This window comes from Mytilus edulis, chromosome 9 (assembly GCF_963676685.1).
Source record: "Mytilus edulis chromosome 9, xbMytEdul2.2, whole genome shotgun sequence".
Lineage (NCBI taxonomy): Eukaryota > Metazoa > Mollusca > Bivalvia > Mytilida > Mytilidae > Mytilus > Mytilus edulis.
The window spans coordinates 85,834,677-85,857,210 of NC_092352.1; the positions used below are offsets into that span (position 1 = coordinate 85,834,677).

General features: G+C 31.8%; 1 protein-coding gene across 4 annotated transcripts in view; it reads right to left on the reverse strand.

The window, feature by feature from the left end:
* The window catches only part of LOC139489254 (uncharacterized), a 51,447-nt gene extending 36,875 nt beyond the window's left edge, over positions 1-14,572 (reverse strand). The window contains exons 1-5 of one of the 4 annotated variants that reach the window (XM_071275493.1): positions 14,435-14,561; positions 9,149-9,442; positions 7,814-7,939; positions 3,558-3,692; positions 1,076-2,633 (exon numbers count right to left, since the gene is read on the reverse strand). In XM_071275493.1, coding sequence (XP_071131594.1) covers positions 2,245-2,633; positions 3,558-3,692; positions 7,814-7,939; positions 9,149-9,442; positions 14,435-14,507 — 1,017 coding nt within the window. In that variant the 5' untranslated portion in view covers positions 14,508-14,561 and the 3' untranslated portion in view covers positions 1,076-2,244. Of the gene's footprint in view, positions 1-1,075; positions 2,634-3,557; positions 3,693-7,813; positions 7,940-9,148; positions 9,443-9,816; positions 9,872-14,434 lie in introns of those variants that run through there. The other 3 variants (XM_071275496.1, XM_071275491.1, XM_071275494.1) reach the window with 3 other exon arrangements.
* Between the last annotated feature and the right edge of the window lie 7,962 nt (positions 14,573-22,534).

Sequence of the window (22,534 nt, forward strand, 5' to 3'; positions counted from 1 at the left end):
ATTAAAATACTCAAACCTTTGTTTTTGTGGAATAAGAATGCAGTTTTTGCCTTATTTCAATAGAAAATAGAGACCGCCATAAGATTTCAGTCCTTTTTGTACATCAGGATTGTTTGTTATTCACAAAATCTGCTAGATTTTGGGGAAAAGATACAAAATTTTTGTATATTTTTTTTTATTTTGTATCAAATGTGAATATTTGAAGGATACATATTCATTAACTTTTGTTTTTGTTGAACAAAAATGCAATTATTTCCTCATTTTATTTGAAAACATTGCTTACCTTTGGATTTTTGTACTTTTAATGGTTTAAGATTTGTTTGTTCTTCATAAAAATAAGAAATTATTTTCGAAAATCTACTAAAATAATGTTCGCATTTTATAAAATTGTCAAAATTATTCTTCTCTAGGTAAAAATTATACCATAATTTTATTTGTAATTTATTTCTTTAAATTCCTCAAAATAAGTCTTTTTTGGTACTGAGATAACTCCATAATTATAATAGTCAAACTTTTGTTTTGTGGAATAAGAATGCAATAATTGACTTATTACAATACAAATTATAAACCGCCATAAGATTTCAGAACTTTTTGTACATCAAGATCGGTTGTTTATCACAAAATATGGAAGATTTTAGGGAAAAGATACTAAATTTTTGTACGCGTTGCCTAAAATGCAAATATTTCTTTTCATATTTGAAATAATGCAACATCAATTGCAATCAGTCATTAAAAATGCCTTTTTATAAGTTATTTTGTATTAAATGTGAATATTTGAAGGATAAATATGCGTAAACTTTTGTTTTTGTTGAACAAGAATTCAAGGATTTCTTCATTTTTATAAAAACTGACTGCCATTGGATTTTTGTACTTTTTATAGTTGAGGATTGGTTGTTTTTCATAAAAAAAGATTATCTTGGAAAATGTACTAAAAGAATGTTCGCATTGTATAAAATTGTCAAATTATTTTTCTTTTGGTAAAAAATATGCTATTTTATAAGTAGTTTTTTATTTTAAATGCCTCAATATAAGTCTTTTTTTTTTAGAATTAAGATAAATTCATAATTGAAATATGTTGGACAGGTAAATTACCAATTGCATTGCAAAGAAATTCGCACTTAACATAATTTAGATATTGACCGAGTACCCGAAAATAACTTGTAAATAATGTTTGGGTTATCTACCTTAAACTAATCACTACAACCATTCAGGGGTTGATTACAAACATCAATTTTCATACATAAACTTTGGAAAGAGGTAGAGACTCTCGTTCCTTGGAAAATCGTTTGTTCATATTCAGAAAGAAAAAAAATGCATTGACTTTTAGGAGAAAAGAGTCTTAATATAATGAAAACTTCATCATTATAACTATAATCATTATTACAAGTTGAATGATCCATCATTCCACCGAACTCAGGAAAACCTATTTACATGTGCAAAACATTAACATTTAAAGCTTCAATAACAAGAATTAGATATAATAATGTATGACACGTTCAGATATTAGACCTTGTCACTCATAATACATCAGTGTAAAGAACTGTTGTCGAATAAGTATGGTTATCAGATTTAGAAGGGATAGTAAGCGATTGTTTCATCCCACCTCCTTTATTCAACCAGAAGGTGATCTGAGCCAGATCACCCCTACCAGATCACCCTGTTTGAATTTATTTGTTTTACCTGCTTTCCTTTGATTAGTAACACTTTAGCGGGAATGTCTACTCCACAATGAAACTTTGAAATATTTCAACGGAAAAGAGTAACTATCAAACTTTATGTAGAAAAATCCATTGTTTTTCCTGGGATTCGAACTCAAGACCTGTAGCATATCTTACCACAATTCAAAACTCTACACCAGGACGACTGGATACAAACTCACTGTTAATTTAACATATTCAAGCAGTGTGTCTGGGGCTCACAAAATATATATATAGATATATACTATATAATGATATATAAAGTATTTTTTTAAGGATTTTGTAGCGATCTAAACTAGATTTATGAAGTGTAAACGGGTTTTTATCTGATCTAGAACAGCTGGTATGTAACATAGTAATCCCATTCGGACTTGGTGCGTCAGTGTAAGAACCCCCTCTGGCCTCCGGCCATCGAGATGATCTTACACTTACACATCGCGCCCTCATGAAATAACTATTTAATATTGATGTAAATCCGATTCCGTCGTTGCAGGTAATGCAGGTTAGTAGATTCATAAGTATGTTCACTAAAATTACGTTGGGTTGTTTATAACTGATATTGATTATTTTGAGTAGATTCTAATTCATAGACATGTTCAACTGAGGTTCGACTGTTTGATAATGATTCGTATTCAGTTAATGTGTCTCCTGTCTTTTCAATTATATTAGTAATGGCTTGTGGCACACGAGGAGTTGTATTATTTTCATAGTAGTTCTCATTTGTCTCGGGTAAATACATATCAGTCATTTCATTGTAGTTTATCTCGGTATAGTCCGACGAATCAACCCTTTCTGTTATAATTTGATCTGGGCGAACTGGGCGGGTTCGCGAATGCTTCGATCGGTGTCTTTGGTAACAAAGAACTGTGATAGCAACTGAAGCAGCTATGGATATGGAAACCAGCACAGATACGACAATAATCATGTTCATACTAACTACAAAATAAAAAAGCCAGTTCTAGTATGAAACACATGTTCATCTTGATGTGGACTTTTCAGCACATTTATCATTATAAACACCATTTAATGGTTCGATGAACAACGAAATGGGAAATGTGAAATAACTACATAGTAGGGTTGGGTCGTTAAAGTATTTTTATCTTGAAGTTGTCAGATCAACTGGAATATAAGTACATCTGTCAATGTAAGAAAAACTTAAAAATTTCATGCAAAATTTGGAAGATTAGAGTTATGTCCCATTCGTCTGATTGTTTGACTTTTCAATTAAATAATGTTTTTAAAGTTTTGAATTGTCCTTGGAATTTTTTGTTTGTTATTTCAATTTTGACCACGATTTCAATATTCAATAGACAATTAAAGATAACATTACAACTGGTGTATGGTATCCTATAAACATGTACTATTGTTTGTTATTTGGCCACATAAACACAATAATGGTGATTGCGGACAAGTTTTATTAAGTTTGTATCAGTATACGTAGTTTCAGAGGAGAACATTTTTGTAAAAGATTACAATAATTTACAAAAAAAATTACAATGAAAGGCAATAACTATTTTGATCATGTTTGACTTATTTGTAGATCTTACACTGCTGAACAATACCATTACAGCAATATCCAATTCGTCTGATTGTTTGACTTTTCAATTAATTAATTTTTGAATTTTCCTTAAAAGTTTTTTTTTTGTTTGTTTTAATTTAAATTTTACCAAGATTTCAATAATCAATAGACATAAAAAGAAAATACTACAATTGGTGCATGGTATCCCATAGACTTGTACTATTGTTTGTTTTTTGACCACGATGCTGTCTCCGGACTATTCTTGTTTTAAATACCCCGTGTTTTTTCTCTCATTAATTTGATAGAAAACTAGCTATTGATTGTACGAAACATGCCACTACCTTTTATTTCTTTTGTTTCCTTTTTAACATATTCCTTTGTTGAATAATGATGAAAGTCTTCAGTAGTCAAAATGGATGGATTGGTTGTTGGCTGCTTATCGTAATGTGTAGTTAAAATGGACGTTGTTATTGAATCTGAGAAAAAATAATTATAGAGACAGATACAATAAATATAGACATAGCTAAGTAGTCTGTAAAAATAATTAGAGGTTCCAAAGAGCCTGTGTTACTCACCTTAGTCTTTGGGCATATCACATATTAAGCACACTCTCCAACATTGTAGACGAGAATAGACTTCATGACAAAAAACTCTATTTTGTTGATCTTGCATTACTGACTTTTAGTCTGTTTAGTTTGTTTCTCTTATCGTTCTTTTCTGACGATTTTTTGTAATTTAGAGTGTTTATTTATATCCATTATGAGTTAAATCATATGAGGTATAACAGAAAACATGCTTGTCTCAAAACATCAAAGTTTTCATTATAATCGAGGCAAAAATTAAACAAAAATATTTGTAAACCTATGGCCCATATCTCCTATAAGAATTTGTCTAACAGTTTCGAAATATATGGGCAATTGGTAGAGCTCATTATTATGAACATATTTGATCCTTTCTAGATCTGCTTTTCTCTATTTATAACAGTTAAAAAAATAATAGAAAAACTTGCTTTCTACCACTATATTCTAGTTTTTGCCAAGCCAGTCATACTAGTTAGTTGGCTGGGTCACCTGACACTTTATTTTATTAAAATAAACACCTTGATGATGATTGCGGACAAGTTTGGTTAAATTTGTCTCAGTATACGTAGTTTTAGAGGAGAAGATTTTTGTAAAAGAATACAATAATTTACAAAAAAATGTTGAAAATTTACTATGAAGGGCAAAAACTATTTTGATCATGTTTGACTTATTTGTAGATCTTACATTGCTGAACATTTTTGCGGTTTACAGTTTATCTCTTTTTTTTATATTCAAGATAATAACCCAAACCTGCAAAATTTCCTTAAAGTTACCAATACTGGGACAGCAACCCAGCAACAGGTTGTCTGATGCGTCTGAAATATTCGGGGAAAATAGATCTTAACTGATAGATATGTTTACCTGTCGTCAGATTTGCTGTAGGTGTAATACCACCAAATCATGGTACGTCACATCCGGTTGTATACGAAAGTAGGTCGAAAAAAATATTCCCTTGAATTTGACAGTTGCTACATTTTATTGCAGTAACACCATTTCTGTGTCATAAACATATGTCTTGGGTATTTCAAAACACCATTATTTTTTATTTGGGATTTCTATAGAAAATTTGGTAATCTTGAGGTTACATGGTGACTAAACCTTGTACACAGATGAAATAAGGGAAGAAATTTGATTGGTTAACTTCCAATTGGTTTTTTTTCTTATATGCAAAGAAATGTTATGTGATTTTTTTTCTATAGAACTGGACAGGATAAAACTTTACTCATGCCAAGTATTTCTTTATTTGAAACAAAGATAAATTCTGCACATTTTTTTGAAAAGTGCAAATTTAACAAAGACTAAATAGGGAAAAATCAATGGTGGTATTACACCTATATTATATGGGAAGCTGTACATGCACCTTTGACCTTGTGAGTAATCTCATGTGTTAAAATTTCTTGCTATTTAAGTGAAATAATTCAAAAAATGAAATATTCTGAGTGAATTAAGTCTCCAAAACACATTTTATAATAAAATTGTCTTGAAATAGGACTCTACCATGAATATTTAGTTGACAGAACAAGCCATACTAAAAGGGGGGGGGGGCTTTTTCTCCTTATTTCTTATATTCTGCTATGATAGAACATTTTCCTAGGAAATACTTAAATAAATATATAGTTATAAGTAGATGAAATTATTTTTATTGCCATAACGAAAAATTATTTACTAAAATAGAAGCCTTTTATGTCCCTCTTTGGAACGCGGCGTAAATTTAATTTTTACTTAAGGACTTATTGAAACCTCCTTGGAGACAGTAAACTTTAATATGGATTGTTCATTCTGCTAAAATGCTTCAATTACTCATTTCTCATAACATTTCTTCCATAACTGAGTGAAAGGTACCCCATTATTTTTATTTTTTGGCCTGAAAATTTGAAATTTTGAGGAAATGAGAGGTATAAATTGACCAAAAGAGACCTTATAAAGAAAACACAGAGGTCCATTAATGGTATTTATCTTCCAAAAATCATCTTGTGTATCATATTCAACTGTTTGTAGGCAGATAAGATAGATATTTGATCATTACTATTGGTCCACACTCTATTCTATCTTGATTGTGCTTGGTTTGGATTTGTCGAAGAAATTTGCTCGAATCGCTGTAAATGTCGTCTTTCATTATACTAGATTTTTCTCAAACTTTTGAAATGATTTTGACAAAACTTAACAGAAATGCTTGAAATAACTAGTATTACAAAAGAAAAAAGTCACATTCAGTTTATTGAACAAAACTGTCTTCTGTAAATGAATTGGTTTAAGAGCTACGAGCCAAAAACAGCATTTTACTCCCATGCTCTATTATTAGTCATGGTGGCCATATTTGTTGATGAACGGGGTTATCGTATACATTTTTTAAACAAGATATATTTTAAAGGTGATTAAGACCTAGTTTAGTTCAATTTGGCCCAGTAGTTTCAGAGGAGACAATTTTTGTAAAAATCTTAAAAACATTAACGAAAAATTGTGAAAATTGTCTTTAAAGTGCGATTACTCTTTATTGGGTCAATTGACAATTTTTGTCATGTTGCCTTATTTGAAGATCTAACTTTCCTGAACAATTTTGCTGTCTACAGTTATCTTTATCTATTATGATATTTAAGATGATCACCAAAAACTTTATATTGCAATATTTCCATCAAATTACCAATTTATGCGTCAGAGGTTTCAGAGCAGATATATCAAAGGTACCAGGATTATAATTTAGTACGCCAGACGAGCGTTTCGTCTACATAAGACTCATCAGTGACGCTCATATCAAAATAGTTATAAACCAAACAAATACAAAGTTGAAGAGCATTGAGGATCCAAAATTCCAAAACGTTGTGCCAAATACGGCTAAGGTAATCTATGCCTGGGATAAGAAAACCCTTAATTTTTCGAAAAATTCATAGTTTTGTAAACAGGAAATTTATAGAAATGACCACATTATTGATATGAAAATTTTAGTTTTATTGTAAAAACATTGTAAAGATGAAATAACTGGTATAATTGTCACCATATAAGATATTTTAACAAAGCAAAACAGACGTTATTACAACCCATTCACATAATGGCAAAATAGGTGTAAAACAAATATTATGTGTACATGTTAATAACATCTACTTAATGTTAAAAGCAAAATGAGAATGTTAAATTTGATGTATGCCTTTTTGTGCTACTTTGTTACATTTGTTGTTTATGTAGTGATATTAAGATGATTACACAATATTGACTGTTGTACCCCTATTTTTGACATTTTTACTCTTTGAGTATGTTTGTTTTGTTCATGCATCGTTGACAATGTAATGGAATTTGATGCGACTGTCATACAAGTGAGAGGTTTAGCTAGCTATAAAACCAGGTTCAATCCACCATTTTCTACATTAGAAAATGCCTGTGCCAGGTCAGGAATATGACAGTTGTTATCCATTCGTTTGATGTGTTTGGACTTTTGATTTTGCCTTTTGATTTTTGATTTTCCTTTTTGAATTTTCCTCGGAGTTCAGTATTTTTGTGTTTTTACTTTTAACAATCTGAACATCTGAACAAATCTTAATCAATTGTTTAATCATTACTGAATGTACACCAGAAGACAAGACTGGACATTATTTAAAGACTCAAAATAGCTTTTTTTTTTTTTAATCTTTTAAGAGCTGTTCGTACCAACATGATCGTTTCGGAAAATGAATAACAGCTGTTGTTATTGTCAAACAGATCTAGAGCAACAAACATCTTTCAGTTATATGTTCCGTGCAACTATATTATTTTCGAACCTGTAGCTAATTACAATCGAGAAAGAATTGATGCTATAACTAAAAATCTAGATAATGTAAATCTATATCTGACGAATAATTCAAAAATATTGGGGATTAACCCTGAATATGAAGTCATCAAGTTCGGTGGATTTATCAAAAAAAGATCTTGTAGATTTTCGTAAAAAAAAAGAAATTCTGTAGTCATTCAAACATAAGTTAAAAATCAGTAAAATATGAAAAAGGCTATATTTATTTATTCATATACACTTAATTTCTTTATATTACGTTTTTTTCTGTCGTTGATTTTGTCTTTTCTGTCCAATTTGCTTTTTCTGTCATCCCTTATGTCAATTTCTTTTCCATCGTATGTAGTTTGCTCAATGTTTGCACTATTATCGGAATTCTCTAAACCTACAAGAACAAAAAGAGATTCGCTGCATTTCCGAACTCCCTTCAGAATGTTATTGTTAGTATAGCGTTTACCTTTCTCTTTGTTATTTGCTAGCAGAGCGTTTACCTTTCAGATTGTGCTTTGCCAGTTATTAATAGGTATAGAGTCAAAGCGGATTGCAAGGGGAAACGTAAAACACCTTTAAAAAAACTACTAGTTTTGGCTAAATTTCAAAATGTTACAGGTTATGAACTTTGTTTTGTAATTTTTATGTAGTCTATGCCTCGAAAGCATAAAGAATGAAAACCAAAAACGGACCAGAAGTTAAATTGCTAAAATCCAGAAAAGATTACTTCCTCTCTTAAATGATGACATTTTGACATTTGAATAAGCCTAAAAGCTATGACTGGGCTGAAAATGCCACCTGCAATAAACTTCATTTTCAAATGAGTTGTTTAGCCTAAGCTGTAGTTTGTAGTCTGGACAGAATATGATAAAATGCACATAAATTAAACAATCAATATTTAACAACATTTTTGCGTTACGAATAGCTTTCGATAGTATAAAAAAAAAAAAAAAAGTAAAATCACAAAAATACTGAACTCCAAGCAAAATTCAAAAAGGAAAGTCCCCAATCAAATGGTACTTTGTGATGTATTTCCTAATGTGTATTTGTCCATGGGACGAATACAATGGTGTCGTTCATGACATTTAACATTAAGGACGTTAAGAGTAAGTATGTGCTTTGCACAAGGACTTCCTTCATTTAAAATCGCTAAAAACAATTGAAGACAAGGAAATATACTTTATATTCAACCGGGAAATAATGAAATTAATTATAATAAATTTTGATAACAGAACCTGTTTGATTTAGACCAAATATGATATCTTATGATCGGGCATAGTATTTGCATGAAAAATTAGCACCATCGAGAAATATTATGATTACTAGTATGTCACGATCAGTAACGTAATTATATTCAAACCAACGATGCTGTAAAAACAATACAATATTTACAAAAAAATTGTATCAGCAACAAAGACAATAACACCGAAGAGCACTAATTTTCACTTCGAAATCAAAAATGTTTTGAAATAAATCATTACATACCATGATTAACATTTCCTTTACAGTGATATTTCACATATAGGTACTTATAGGTTATTACTACTCATTCACATAATGGCAAAATTGATGTGAAAACAAATATTTTTAAATCTTGTCTTACCATGATAAACTTTTCTTTTACAGTGATATGATACATTAAGGTACTTTGTAACACCGAGACATGAATTTCCAAATATAGCTTTGTCCACTGGAAGAAAGCATTTTTGTTGTTCATGACATTCATCATTTAAGACTTTGAGAGTATGTTTATGGTGGTCACAATGAGTAATTTCTATGCCCCAGAACTGTGGACATCGTTCACTGTCTAAATGTCCACGACCAAAGTTTGCATCATCAAACGATATAACAAAGTTGTTCGGACAGGTTATATTCAGTGTTTCTCCTTGACAAAGATCTGAAATTAGTCATAAATTATTTATGATATTCAATTACAATAGAATACTCGATTTTATTAAAGGTTTGAATAAAGAGCATATTTTTGTTAAATATGAAGAATTTGTGTGTTCGTATTTCATGTGTATATTCATCATTGCTGTTCAATTTTCCATCATGGGTATTTTTTCGACTTGAAATAAGTGTAGGTGCAATTTCAATTTGGCGGTGGATGGTTTCATGTTTGCTTGGTTATAAAATATTGATGATATTTCTTTAAAAATCTGAGACTGATCTTTTGAATTATTCACAGAATGCATAATATCGTGCAATATTTACTGATGTGGTGGTTTATTCGTATTGAGGCTTATATTTATTAGTAAATAATATACATACATTTGTTTACTTTATTTTCATTTTCATCTGGCATAGTGCTGGTAGATTTTGTAATGGCATCTACAATATTTTAACTATATTCTACAAAGGCATTTAGTGTGATATAATCTTTCAGTTTAATCGAGGGTAGGGGCTGGCATGTCAGTATCTGGTAATTATAGTCCGATTGGCTGTATTTTTCTCTTTTGTCGGGTTGTTTTCTCATTGACACATATTTCCATTCTCAGTTTTAATTTCGACATTTTTGTTGTTAATGTATGTGTCATATTCATTTTACTTAGTTTCTTCTGTTACCTGTTTTGACATCGGTCTCGAACTACTTTTAAACGAAGTTTAACTGCGTATACAACTGTGTGTTTACTTATTTTACATTGTTTAGAGGTATGATTTGCTGTGTTGGAGACCCATTGGTGGACTGGAGCTGTTTTCTACTATTTGGTTGGGTTGTGATCTTTTTGACACATTCCTTATATCAATGTTATAAACTACATTATTGTGTTATTACTTAGTACTCAGTGTGATAAGTTTTAGACATGATCGAATTTATCAGAGACGTTAAGGAGGTAGACCTAGGTTAAGGTAAATAACTCTTTAAATCATCAGTACGTTTGTGTCAACCATTTTCATAAATATATTCTAAGCTTCTAGGTTACATAGATTATTTCCAATCTGTTTCAGGTAAATGCTTAAAAAAACATTGATGATACTTGACTTTTACAAACGCATAACTGATTTAAAGAGTTATCTCCCTGAACCAAGGTCTACCCCCTTTAAGGACTGACATAAGTGAAAACAATGTCTGCCACATGTGAATTTTGAATTATGATGCAAATTCCTCCAATGAATAAAGAAAAACATGGCGGATATCATTCGTCTTTTTTAAATAACATGTTATGATTTGCTTCTATTTTACTCAGCATTTTAGAGACAGCAACATTAATGTAATTTCTAGTATTCAAAAATTAAAACTGTTTAAATAAGAGTATATAAACATCCTGCGTGGAGCTCTACAACTATATGCTTTGTTGAGCTCTACAATTATATGCTTTGTGGAGCTCTTCAATTATATTCTTTTTGGAGCTCTACAATTATATGCTTTGTGGAGCTCCACAACTATATGCTTTGTTTAGCTCTACAACTATATTTCGTCCCTCTTCTATATGCTTATCATCCAAATTACATGTATGTTGAATAATAATTCCTTATTTTTTTATGTTTACAAAGTAGTAATCCTTAGTGTGGGATTTACCCAATTTATGTGAAAATGTTTAATCCAATCATTTAATTTTTTTTCACTAGACTGAATTAAAAGTAGCTACGCCTTATTTTTAGCCTGAATTTTTAGAATTCGTATTGTCATTTGGTAAAGTTTTGCTGATTGTGTTTAGGTGCACAGTTATTACCAGTATAATGAAGAATTTCAAGTGTGTTTATTACCCTTGTTTATAGCAAATCCTGACTACATCGTTTGGTCGGACAGAGGCCGAATGTACAGGTAATGCAACAGGGATCATGTAATTTTGTAACACTATTGGAATCGGTATCGTATTCGACCAGGAACTTGTTAATTATTGGTGATATTAATTATGTAGACAACAAAAGGGCATGTAATGGTGTTATTTTTAATCTACACCATTGTCTGAAATTATTCATATATAAGGTTTACCTTTACAGACAGTACGTCGACAGAGTATACGCGAAAACTTATAAGACATAGATCGATTACGGTCTCCGAGTTTGGATATTTTCTCAAATATATTACTTTACTGTGAAAAAAAGATTGTTTCAATTGTAGGACGTACAAAACACTTTACTTTTACTTCATATCCAAAATATTCCCGAATTTGTACGGTTTCAGAGGAGTTGCTGCTCATTAAATCGGTCTCTTCTTTTGGTTGTATACATAGTACCTGATATGTTTGTCGTTGATGCCATGTTGGTACTTATTGTATTTGTATTACTTTGGATTGTCGAATATCTTGAACATATTTCTGCCGTAGAAGTGACTGATTTTGTATCAATATCTAAATTCATTTAAAGAATTTTTATATCTTTTGGTTCATGTAAGATAAAACTCTCGTAAGATAAACTTTGCTATGGACGAAAATTCCTTATATGATTTATAAGTATGATAATATTACCTTAGCTTTCAGTACAACTAAATATGAGGTGATTGGTTATTCCGGATAAAAGATACCAGAAAGTTGATAGTAAATACATTTTGCACTTTAAAACACAAATCAGACGACTACTCTGGTATCTACAAACTGCAAAAATATGTCACCTGTATTTTTAAACAAAGACAAATCATATCGGTCAAACTATTTGCGGGTGTTCCGTAAAACGAAACCTTGCAGTTCCGATCTCACTCACACTTCACCATAACCCAACTTCAGTGGTTTCTGTTTATGGAGAATATCACTGTTAATGAGATGGTATATTTATATCGGAAAAATTAGGAAAAAGCTAAAAATGTGAAATACATCTTCTTGTTTCAGTAGAAGCTTTAATTGAGTTCACTACAATGCATGAGATGAAATCGCACAATAAAAAGTGGTTTATAGAGGTACATAACATCATAAGTATATCTGAAAGTGAAAATAGAGAGAACTAGGTAGTATCATTGCCTGCTTATTGTAACCCTGTCGTGTAATGTTGTCATTTTAATTTTATAATTAACACTGTCATTAAAGCGGGAGGTTTGGCATGCCACAAAGCCAGGTTCAACACACAATTTTTTCATAAAATGCCCTGTACCAAGTCAGGAAAATGGCCATTGTTACATTATAGTTCGTATCTGCGTGTGTTACATTTCGGTGTTGTGTCTCTGTTGTGTCGTAGTTCTCTTATATTTGATAAGTTTCCCTCAGTTTTAGTTTGTAACCCAGATTTGTTTTTTCTCTATCGATTTATGAATTTTGAACATCGGTATACTACTGTTGCCTTTATTTACTCTTCTGTCCTGTATGAATTTCGTTTTAATATAAGTATTATGCAGCCAAAATGCCATCACTCAGGTGAAAGGAAGGCACAACAAATAGACAAATAACAGTTAACGAAACACTAAAATTGAGAATGGAAATAGGGAACGTGTCAAAGAGACAACAACCCGACCAAAGAGCGGAAAAAACCACCAATAGGTCTTCAATACAGCTGGAAAATCCTGAACCCAGAGGCGTTCTTCAACAGGCTCCAAACAAAAATGTGCACCAGTTCAGTGATAATGGATGGACGTCATACTCAACTCCGAAATATATAAAAGAAACTAAAATTAAAAACATATAAGACAAACAAAGGCCAAGGACTCCCGACATTGGACAGGCGCAAAAATGCGTCGGGGTTAAAAATTGGTTTGTTGTCAAATACATTTCTAGTAATGTAGAAAAAAAAAATACACAGCAATACGCACAGTAATTATGTTTAAAAGAAGTCCGAGTCTGATATCAGAAGAAGTAACAAAAGAAACTAAACAAAATGACAATGAACATAATTTAACAAAGGAATACTAGCAGTTACTGACATGCCAGCTTCAGACCTCAATCAAACTGATTTACAGATAATGTCTTCACCATATGAATATCAAGCACAATCAATACCGTTAGAGGTTTAGTATCATACCATCAAAAAATATATGAGAGGAAAATAACCCGTATCAGGCCAACAACTGTTGTTAGAACAAATGTTTCTTATCCATTTTTGGCACAACTTTTTGGAATTCAGATCCTCAAAGCTCTTCAACTTTGTAATTGTTTAGCTTTATAAATATTTTGATATGAGCGTCACTGATGAGTCTCATGTAGACGAAACGCGCGTCTGACGTACTGAATTATAATCATGTTACCTTTGAAGACTATTTATTTCCAATGCAAGACCCATAAGTGAATAAACACTAAAGCCAAGATATGCAGTCTTTGATTACCTGACAACAATATCGTAACTTTATCCCTTCTTTATAAGGTGGGGTTTTAAAATAATTGTCAAATGTTCGGACTTCCCAGTGTTTTCCAATACGATACAAGGTAAAACAGTTTGCCCCATAACACCTATTTATCTTTTAACATACATTGTAAGACTTAATAAGTCATAAAAAGTCATTTGACAAAATTTAAGCAGATTCTTGATTGTCTTTCTTTTGATTTGAGACCCACATAATAGCAATGCACATATAAGGTAAAAGTCCGAGTCAGCCTTTTCCCGCCATATTTTATAAATCAAATATCTTTGACCATGACCTATCAATATTTTTAGTTTATTTTAGTCCTTATCTAATACTCTTCCAGCTTCTGTTTATAGGTCTTTTGAGATGAATGTGAAATTTTCAGTAATACATAGATTTATTTTCGCTAAAATCTAATAACCTGTTACATACACGAGCGAATCGTACAAGTTGAGATATACAAACACCATAAGATGGGTAATAAACAATAGCAAATGAATTTTTTTTTTTTTTGCATTTAAAATTCTTAACACTAATCCATAAAAAACGCGAAGTGAACACAGATTTTCCGGAATAGCAATATTCTAAAATATTTCGAAGCAATTAAATAAACATCATACTTTCAAAAATTATTCTGCGTTTCAATCATGTTCCTGAAGATAGTAATGAAAACATCCTTACCAGATAATGCAAATGTTAAGCAGTTTCTTCCCATAAACAAACAAACATAAAGTAAGATGAATCGTCTCATCATGAAATTAGATGTATGTATATTATTGTAACTAGCGTTTGTGTAGATATTTGTATCGGAAATAAACTCTCCCAGTGTAGGAGGTCACATGTGTTTGTGCGTAAATATTTATACGTATGAAATCATACCAGCTTATATAAATGTAAAGAGTTGTTTTAATCATTTAACAACTTTCACAAAACAGAAAAATAGTCCGTACGAATTCCGCTAAAAATGCTACTTAGGTTTCTATTGTTAAGCCTTCTTGAAAGTAATTGCAGACCAAACAAAAACTGTTCATACAGTTAACTGGATTGGTTGACATTGATTTACAACCGTTGAGCTGATAATTCAGCTAATAAAATGGTATTTGCCAGTGCCTTCCGTCCGCAGTAGTTTTTATAAAAGGCTTCGACAGAATTATTTTTATAAGTTGCGAATACTATTCATTCTTTATGTTATTGACCTAGATCAAGGGTTGCAACTTATTTAAACAAGGCTGTCCGCAGAAGGTTCAGATGTTCCTTTTTTGCGTTTGTTATATACTGTCATCTTTCTTATAATTTGAAATAACAAACTTTTGGTATTGAGCGTTTCTGATAAAGAATATTGCACCAATTTTTACACATATTCATTTTTAAAAAGTTGAGTATTTCAACAACGTTCAAGAACGTTCTTGTAAAAATTCCTTCGTTTTATTAAAATCTTTTAACATGTGCTGTTTTTATAGTCTACCTATACCCTTAATCGTCGATAGTTGTTCCGTGTGTAGTGATTTTAACCACGGTACCTCTTGATAGATCAAATGCATCTATAGGAAAAACCCTAATTAAACATGTTAAAAGAATGTCAACACACGTGCACTTGAATGTAATTAGTGTTTAATGTTTGTGAAAAGAAACAATTTAATACACCAAAACAGTTAACTGTCAAGACAAGTGTTAGTAAACAAATAAATACGCATGCAAAATATCTTTAAGAGACAACATCGCTATTGCATGTCTATCATCTTACGTATTGTGTACGTGCTTCACGAGTCAGTATTGATTGTCTATTGATGTCACATTCTGTAAATCTCGGCAATTAAACCCAAAAGTTTACACTGAATAAAAAACGATTATATGTTACGGATTCGTAATAATTGTGAAAAGACGTGCATAGAAGACTTAGTTTAGTATATTACAGGCCTAGGTTCCTTAATTTCCATACCATTATACATCCAAGAAACTCGTTTCAAAAAACTTTAACATTGATCTATTCCAGCTCATCTTGCTATTTTTTTCATGAAAGGGATTGTCTCAAAAAGAAACTTACGTTTATCTTTCTTTTATATATATGAACAAAATAAATATAAATAGATAACTGACTTATATAATTGCAGCGACCTGCCAAATAATGATGCATCTTTTATGAATAATTTGTATTGACAACAAAGGTCAAACTATGATCGAGGGTACACGTCAAAACTTGACAATTACTATTCAACATTGCATGTCTGTCTATTTATGAGAATGAAGAGACTTAACTAGTTAACATTTTGAAACAATTCAACGTTACATGGTTACAAATTTGAAATACGACCTGGTACAATGAGCAAACAGTACCGAATATCATATTACAAACCTCAATTTCTTCTTATACATCATATGTCATGACTTGAATCATAACATCTTCAAAACCAAAGCGATGATATTGAGAGTGTGTCGTAAATAAATAATATCAGAACTATTTTCCGTTCTTATTTTTGTTAATGAATTGTAGTGGAAGATATTAGCAAGCAAAATCGAGGGAATTGTGCAAATGATGATAAAAGCATGAAAATTAGCACGAAGCATCATTATTATATACTTTTTTTTAAAAAACCTGCTGGCCATGAAAAAAAAGCATTTTTTTCAAGATGGCCACGGCCTTTTTCAAAAATTAGCTGATTTTTCAAGTTCAATAATACTATTTTTTCTACAAAAACTTGTTCCTTGACCTTCTTTTAGTGAAAAAATATTAAATGGTTTGGTGACGACATTCTTTGGATTTGACGTATTTAATAGAAATAAATATTTGACTCTTCATGCTTTGCGTATGCGCGAAAATGTGACAAAACTCACACATAAACATTTGAACTATTTACTATTTACTTGGTGCTTTTGGATTTTGAATGAAATTATGAATTGGCTTGATAAAATTATTTAAGGTTATGAAACAAATGCGTTTATCAATTTTACACATGCGCAAACTATTCATAGAGATACAAAGCGATTTGCACCCACTACCAGGGCACACTGATGTAAATCATAGTTTATGTAACAGGGGAGGATTTGAATTTCGTAAACATGTCTTGGTCGTCATTTCATTCCTCTAAAAAATATACTCTTCTATTCAAATAACTGTAACTTTATGATGCCACTGTTTGAAAACACGCCCATTCAGTTGAATTGATCAACTATACGATGGATAGGTGAAAAAAGTGGTTAAACTTTCAAAATCCCGGCCAAACATCAATTATAGCTGCAGATCAACCACTTTTTGTATTGGGTAAGTAAGTTCAGTATGAATGGCCAGATTTGTACGGAGAAGACAAGTTTATCGTTGTTTGGTGGAAAGTACATTAAAGTGGCTTGTTTTAAAATTCACGGAGAGATATTGCCTGAAAGTGGATGGACTTGTGCCCTCACTGAAGCCGACATTGAAACACATAGAACGTCATATTATTTTCATATATATTCAAATGAACCTAGGTCTAGACATGCGAATCAGATAACTGCGTGAGTTTTGCTTGAACCATTAATGTCTAAACGAAGAAAATATATCTCATGACTCTGTGTAGTTCGATTATTTGATAGACTGGTGCAAGGAAAGAGAGTCATCTCGACCACAGTTAAATATCTATTGTTCAATTATGAATTAAGAAATTTTGTTCTTTCGGCGTACCCCGATTTTATGAGTCAGATATCGTACATCACAAACAGTCCATATCAAGCATGATACCGTATTTTTTTTTGGCTAGATCATGAAAATTATGTTCGACGGTAAAGGATCCATCTCCGAGATATGACTTCCCTTAACGAGCATCACCAACAATGTTCCAATGGTAATTTCACTGCAAGTAAGACCAGCAAGTATGTTTTTCTAATATCACAATTGATCAGGCACAAACACAGAATAATGCAATTGTGAAGGGCGATGTTGGTGCCACCGAAGATCCCCTTGAGACGATGGATGGATGGATGGATGGATGTCAGTAGACTGGTAGATGAATTTGAACGAAATAGTGGTTTTAGTAATTCTAAAACATATGGGCGACATCATGAAGACTCTACGAAAACACAAAAGGATTTTTCTGAAAAGAGTCAAAGGCTTTCTAAAGTGATGACCGAAATTTAAAATCCATCTTCTGATTTTACTTCTTTCTAGAACAGTCGTAAGATTTGTACAAAAATGATTGTTTTAAAGAAATTATTGACTCGGAGGCAGGTGAGATATGTATATCAACTCCAAGATGTTAGGTCCGAACAATTCGAAGATCTTTAAAAGTAAATGCAACACGAAGGAAAATCTGCTTTTTATAACCAGATAAAAAAAACAATTTCCTATTGTAGCCGTAAAATGAAACTGGAAATGTCTATGTCAAAAGCCAAAGCTGAAGAACATGAAAAGTGATTGCGATCTCTTTTCTAGACTTTTCATTTCCTGTCAAAGTAGACAGTTTGACTTGGAAGGGTTTTTTATCCTTGAAAACAAAATTACTTCTCTGTTTTTCTCTAAGGCTTAGAGGCTTTAAACAGTGTTATTAAATCGCAGCAAATGGGTATACTTGAAACATTTTGCGATTTATCATCAACTGACCCATTTCTGACGCATTTACCGTTTTGGGGGCCAAAATACACATTACTTTTTTGGGCATGACTCTATCAATAAAACTAAGTTTGTATTTTCAATGGGGGTTTCTCTTCTCATGGAAATATGAGGACCCTTAAGCTCACATGTACTGCTCTGGTTAAAATGTGGATTTTAAATTAAAGGTAAACTCTGATAATTTGTACTGCAACACACAAAAATAGTATCTGTCTTCAGCTTGTATATAAGCATGACTCTTTATACGTTCATTTATGTTTGATAATGCAAAACAAAGTCAAGACAATTGTTTTGTTTGGGAATGGTGAAGTCACAAAAGATAGGTAGCACTATATGCTCCTGCCACTTCAAACAGAAGTATACTAAAAAAAAAAAAAAACCTACCATGATTTCAGGTTTTCTTCTTTTCCTTTTTTTCTTTTTTGTGCCCGTTTCTGTGTTCTTCAATTTTTTTCTTTTGAAAGCCGTCCCATGTACTAAATCTAGAAGTCTTCATAGAATTGTCACACTACTTAATTGTCTATTCTACTTACTTGTACACTTGGTACAATCAAAATCCTAATAATAAATTGTTCATCTCAGGTGTAAATCGCCGCGATTTAGCCTTTTTGTGCTAATGCGGCGTAAAGCAAAAACAATCAATCAATCGCAGGTGTACAAAAAAAACAGTTTTGTACCCTATATACCACTTTGCCTCATATTCTTATTAAGAAAAAAATCAAACACCTAATTAAATGTGCTTTTCAAAAGTCAGAATGCGAATACATATGTTCAAACTCTTTTAGTAACAACAAACAAAAGAACTATGTCATTTGGATATACAATCATCATGGATACCAGGATTAAATTTTGTATTTACGCCAGACGTGCGTTACGTCTTCAAAAGACTCATCAAGTACGATCTAATCCAAAAAAAAAATTAAAAAGGCAAAATAAAGTTCGAAGTTGAAGAGCATTGATGACCAAAATTTCTAAAAGTTTGCTTTCACAATGCTTTGATACTGTAACTGCCATTGAATTTTTTTTAGATAACATTTTTTTGTTCGTTTTGGAGATTCCGCATATCGTCAAGTTATCAGAATTACAATGGGGACTCGCCTGTTTCTGTATTGTTATGAGTTACAATTTATGACTAAAATCAGCAAAGACCCATCGAATCAGCATATGATACATAGATTATTACATGGCCTTTTCCATATCGGCCCGGGTATCATCGCGAGACCGCAATATCAGCCCGAGACGTAGCCGAGGTGCTGATATGGGTCGAGGAATGATACCCGGGCCGATATGGAAAAGGCAATGTATTAATCTCTTTATCATATACTTCCGACAACTGTTTTATGTATGGCAAAAAAACAAATAAAATAACTAAAGCAGTCAAAAACTTTATAAAAAAGTTAAATTATGAATCCAACAAATTATTTATAATTGCCCAACAATAACATCACTACCTCCATATTTAGTTATGTTACTATTTTTCCTATAGAGTCATTTTGAAACGATGAAAATTTGGAAGAGTTTTACGATCGTTATTACTCCATATTTGTTGTACTATAAAATGATTCATAATTGTCAATGGCATTTGTTAGCAAGTACTAAACTATTCCCACAAAAGTTCACATAAAGTAAGCAACTGATACCGGAAATACCGGAATTAACTTGCACGAGAGGCACTATTATGGGTTTTGTGCACGAGATGCCCCTGATATGGGTTATCAGCCCGGGTGGGAAATTATGGCTTGTGTACTTCCGTTCATTACACATATGCAAAAGCTATCATATCAATGCTAAGAATATGATAAAAAAAATAAAAATACTTTTAGATATTTGGATGATATATTGGCTATCAATAATGAGGACTTCGGTATGTTTATTAAAGAAATTTATCCTGTTGAACTAACTTTAAATAAAGCTAATTAATATCAATAATAATAATACCAATAATGACACATCCCTTTCCTAAATCTTGATATCAATACTATTAACGGGAAACTCAATAACAAAATTTATGATAAAAGAGATGATTTTTCATTTTCTATCCTTAATTATCTATTTTTAGATTGTGACGTTCCCTTGTCACTATCTTATATCTCAACTTAGTAAGATTCGCTCGTGTGTGTAACATCGTTTAAGATTTTAGCGAGAGAAATTCGTGTATTACTGAAAAAAATATTACACCAGGGTTTTCAATATCACAAACTAGTCAAAACATTTACTAAATTTTATCATCGGTACAAGGACATCATACGAAAACATAATTCAAAAGAGGGACAAAAGATACCAGAGGGAGAGTCAAACTCATATAGAAAATAAACTGACAACGCCGACCATGGCTAAAAAATAAAAAGACAAACATACAAGTAATAGTACAGAAGACACAACAAAGAAAACTAAAGACTAAGCAACACGAACCCCACCAAAAACTTGGGGTGATCTCAGGTGCTCCGGAAGGGTAAACATATCCTGCTCCAAATGTGGCACCCATCGTGTTGCTTATGGTATTACAAATCCGTAAATTAGTCTAATTTGGTAGGTCACATTCGTGAAAAGGGAAAGGGTATTGTAGTTACAACATAAGGAACGTATCCGATATCATTTGTGAAACGGTTATTCCATAACGGTCAACCAACTCGTTATGGCGACGTAAAATTCAACATGCAGACATCTTATACGTTCTGGTATTTCATATCCATTTTTTATGGTAATATTTTTCACAAAACACACAAATGTCGGCATTCACCTCAAAGCTAACAAAACCTTTAAACAGACTTGTTTTAAGAAGGGATATAGTTACGATACTGTTGTCAGGTCATAAAAGATTGCATTTTTTGGCTTTAATATTGATTCACTTATAGAGTCTTTGCATCTAAACACATTTATTCTAAAACATGGTGTTGAAATGATACGGGTTATGTTCTTCTCATATATTTTATGATGGTATAATACTAAACCCCTAACAGGAGGGATTGTACTTGATATTCCTATGATGAAGACATAATCTTTCAATCACTTTAATTGACAGCTAGTAGTCCTTTGTTAATTTATGTACCATTGTCATTTTGTTTAGTTCATTTTGTTACCTTTTCTTATATGGAACTCAGACTTCTTTTGAACTGAGTTTTACTGTGTTTATTGTTGTGTGTTTGTTTTTTCTACATTGGTTAGAGGTAAAGGGGGAGGGTTGAGATCTCAGAAAACATGTTTAACATTTTTGCGCCTGTCACAAGTTTATAGGAGCCTCTTGCCTTTGTTTGTCTTGTATGATTTTTAATTTCAGTTTCTTGTGTATATTTCAGAGTTTAGTATGACGTCGATTATCACTGAACTAGTATACATTTTTGTGTAGGTGACAGCTAAAGTACGCCTCCCTGTGCTGGAGTTTCTCACTGCATTAAAGACCCTTTCAATTGGTAGGCTTTGGCTGTTGTCTGCTCTTTGGTCAGGTTGTTGTCTCTTTGACATATTCCCCATTTCCATTCTCAATTTTACTTCTCTAAAGCGTCTGGTGATGTTTCATAATTATATATAACCTGACCCGTTTTGGTCGAAAAGGGACCTTTAACAGAGGCAGAATTGTGGATGAATGTTTGCATCCTGTTTATATAGAAACAGTTACCATGGTAACTTGCGGATCAAAGTGAAGTTTTTAAACCTTTTTAAACTCTTCAGAAAGAATTTTGTATTCTAAAGCAAGACAAGATATTGATTTGTCCGAAAAACAGCAAAATTTTAAAAATCAGGACATCAAAAGTATGAAAACCAATACTTTATTAAACCAATAATTAGGCAAATAAAGGGTATGTTACATACATTGATTACAAATAGACATACGAAAATAGCAATAGAATGTGATTAAAACGTTCTGCTGATTTTTACAGAGTTATCTCCCTGTAGTGTACATCCTAAATGCCACAGTGTTGCATATTTCTTCATGTTGACAAGAAAGAAGCCAAATAAATAGAACAAGAATGTGTCCATAGTACATGGATGCCCCACTCGCACTTTCATTTTCTATGTTCAGTTGACCATGAAATTGGGGTCAAAACTATAATTTGGCATTCAAATTAGAAAGATCATATCATGGGGAACATGTGTACTAAGTTTCAAGTGGATTGGGCTTCAACTTCATCAAAAACTACCTTGACCAAAAACTTTAACGTGAAGTGGGACGAACGAACGGACGAACGAACAGAGGCACAGAC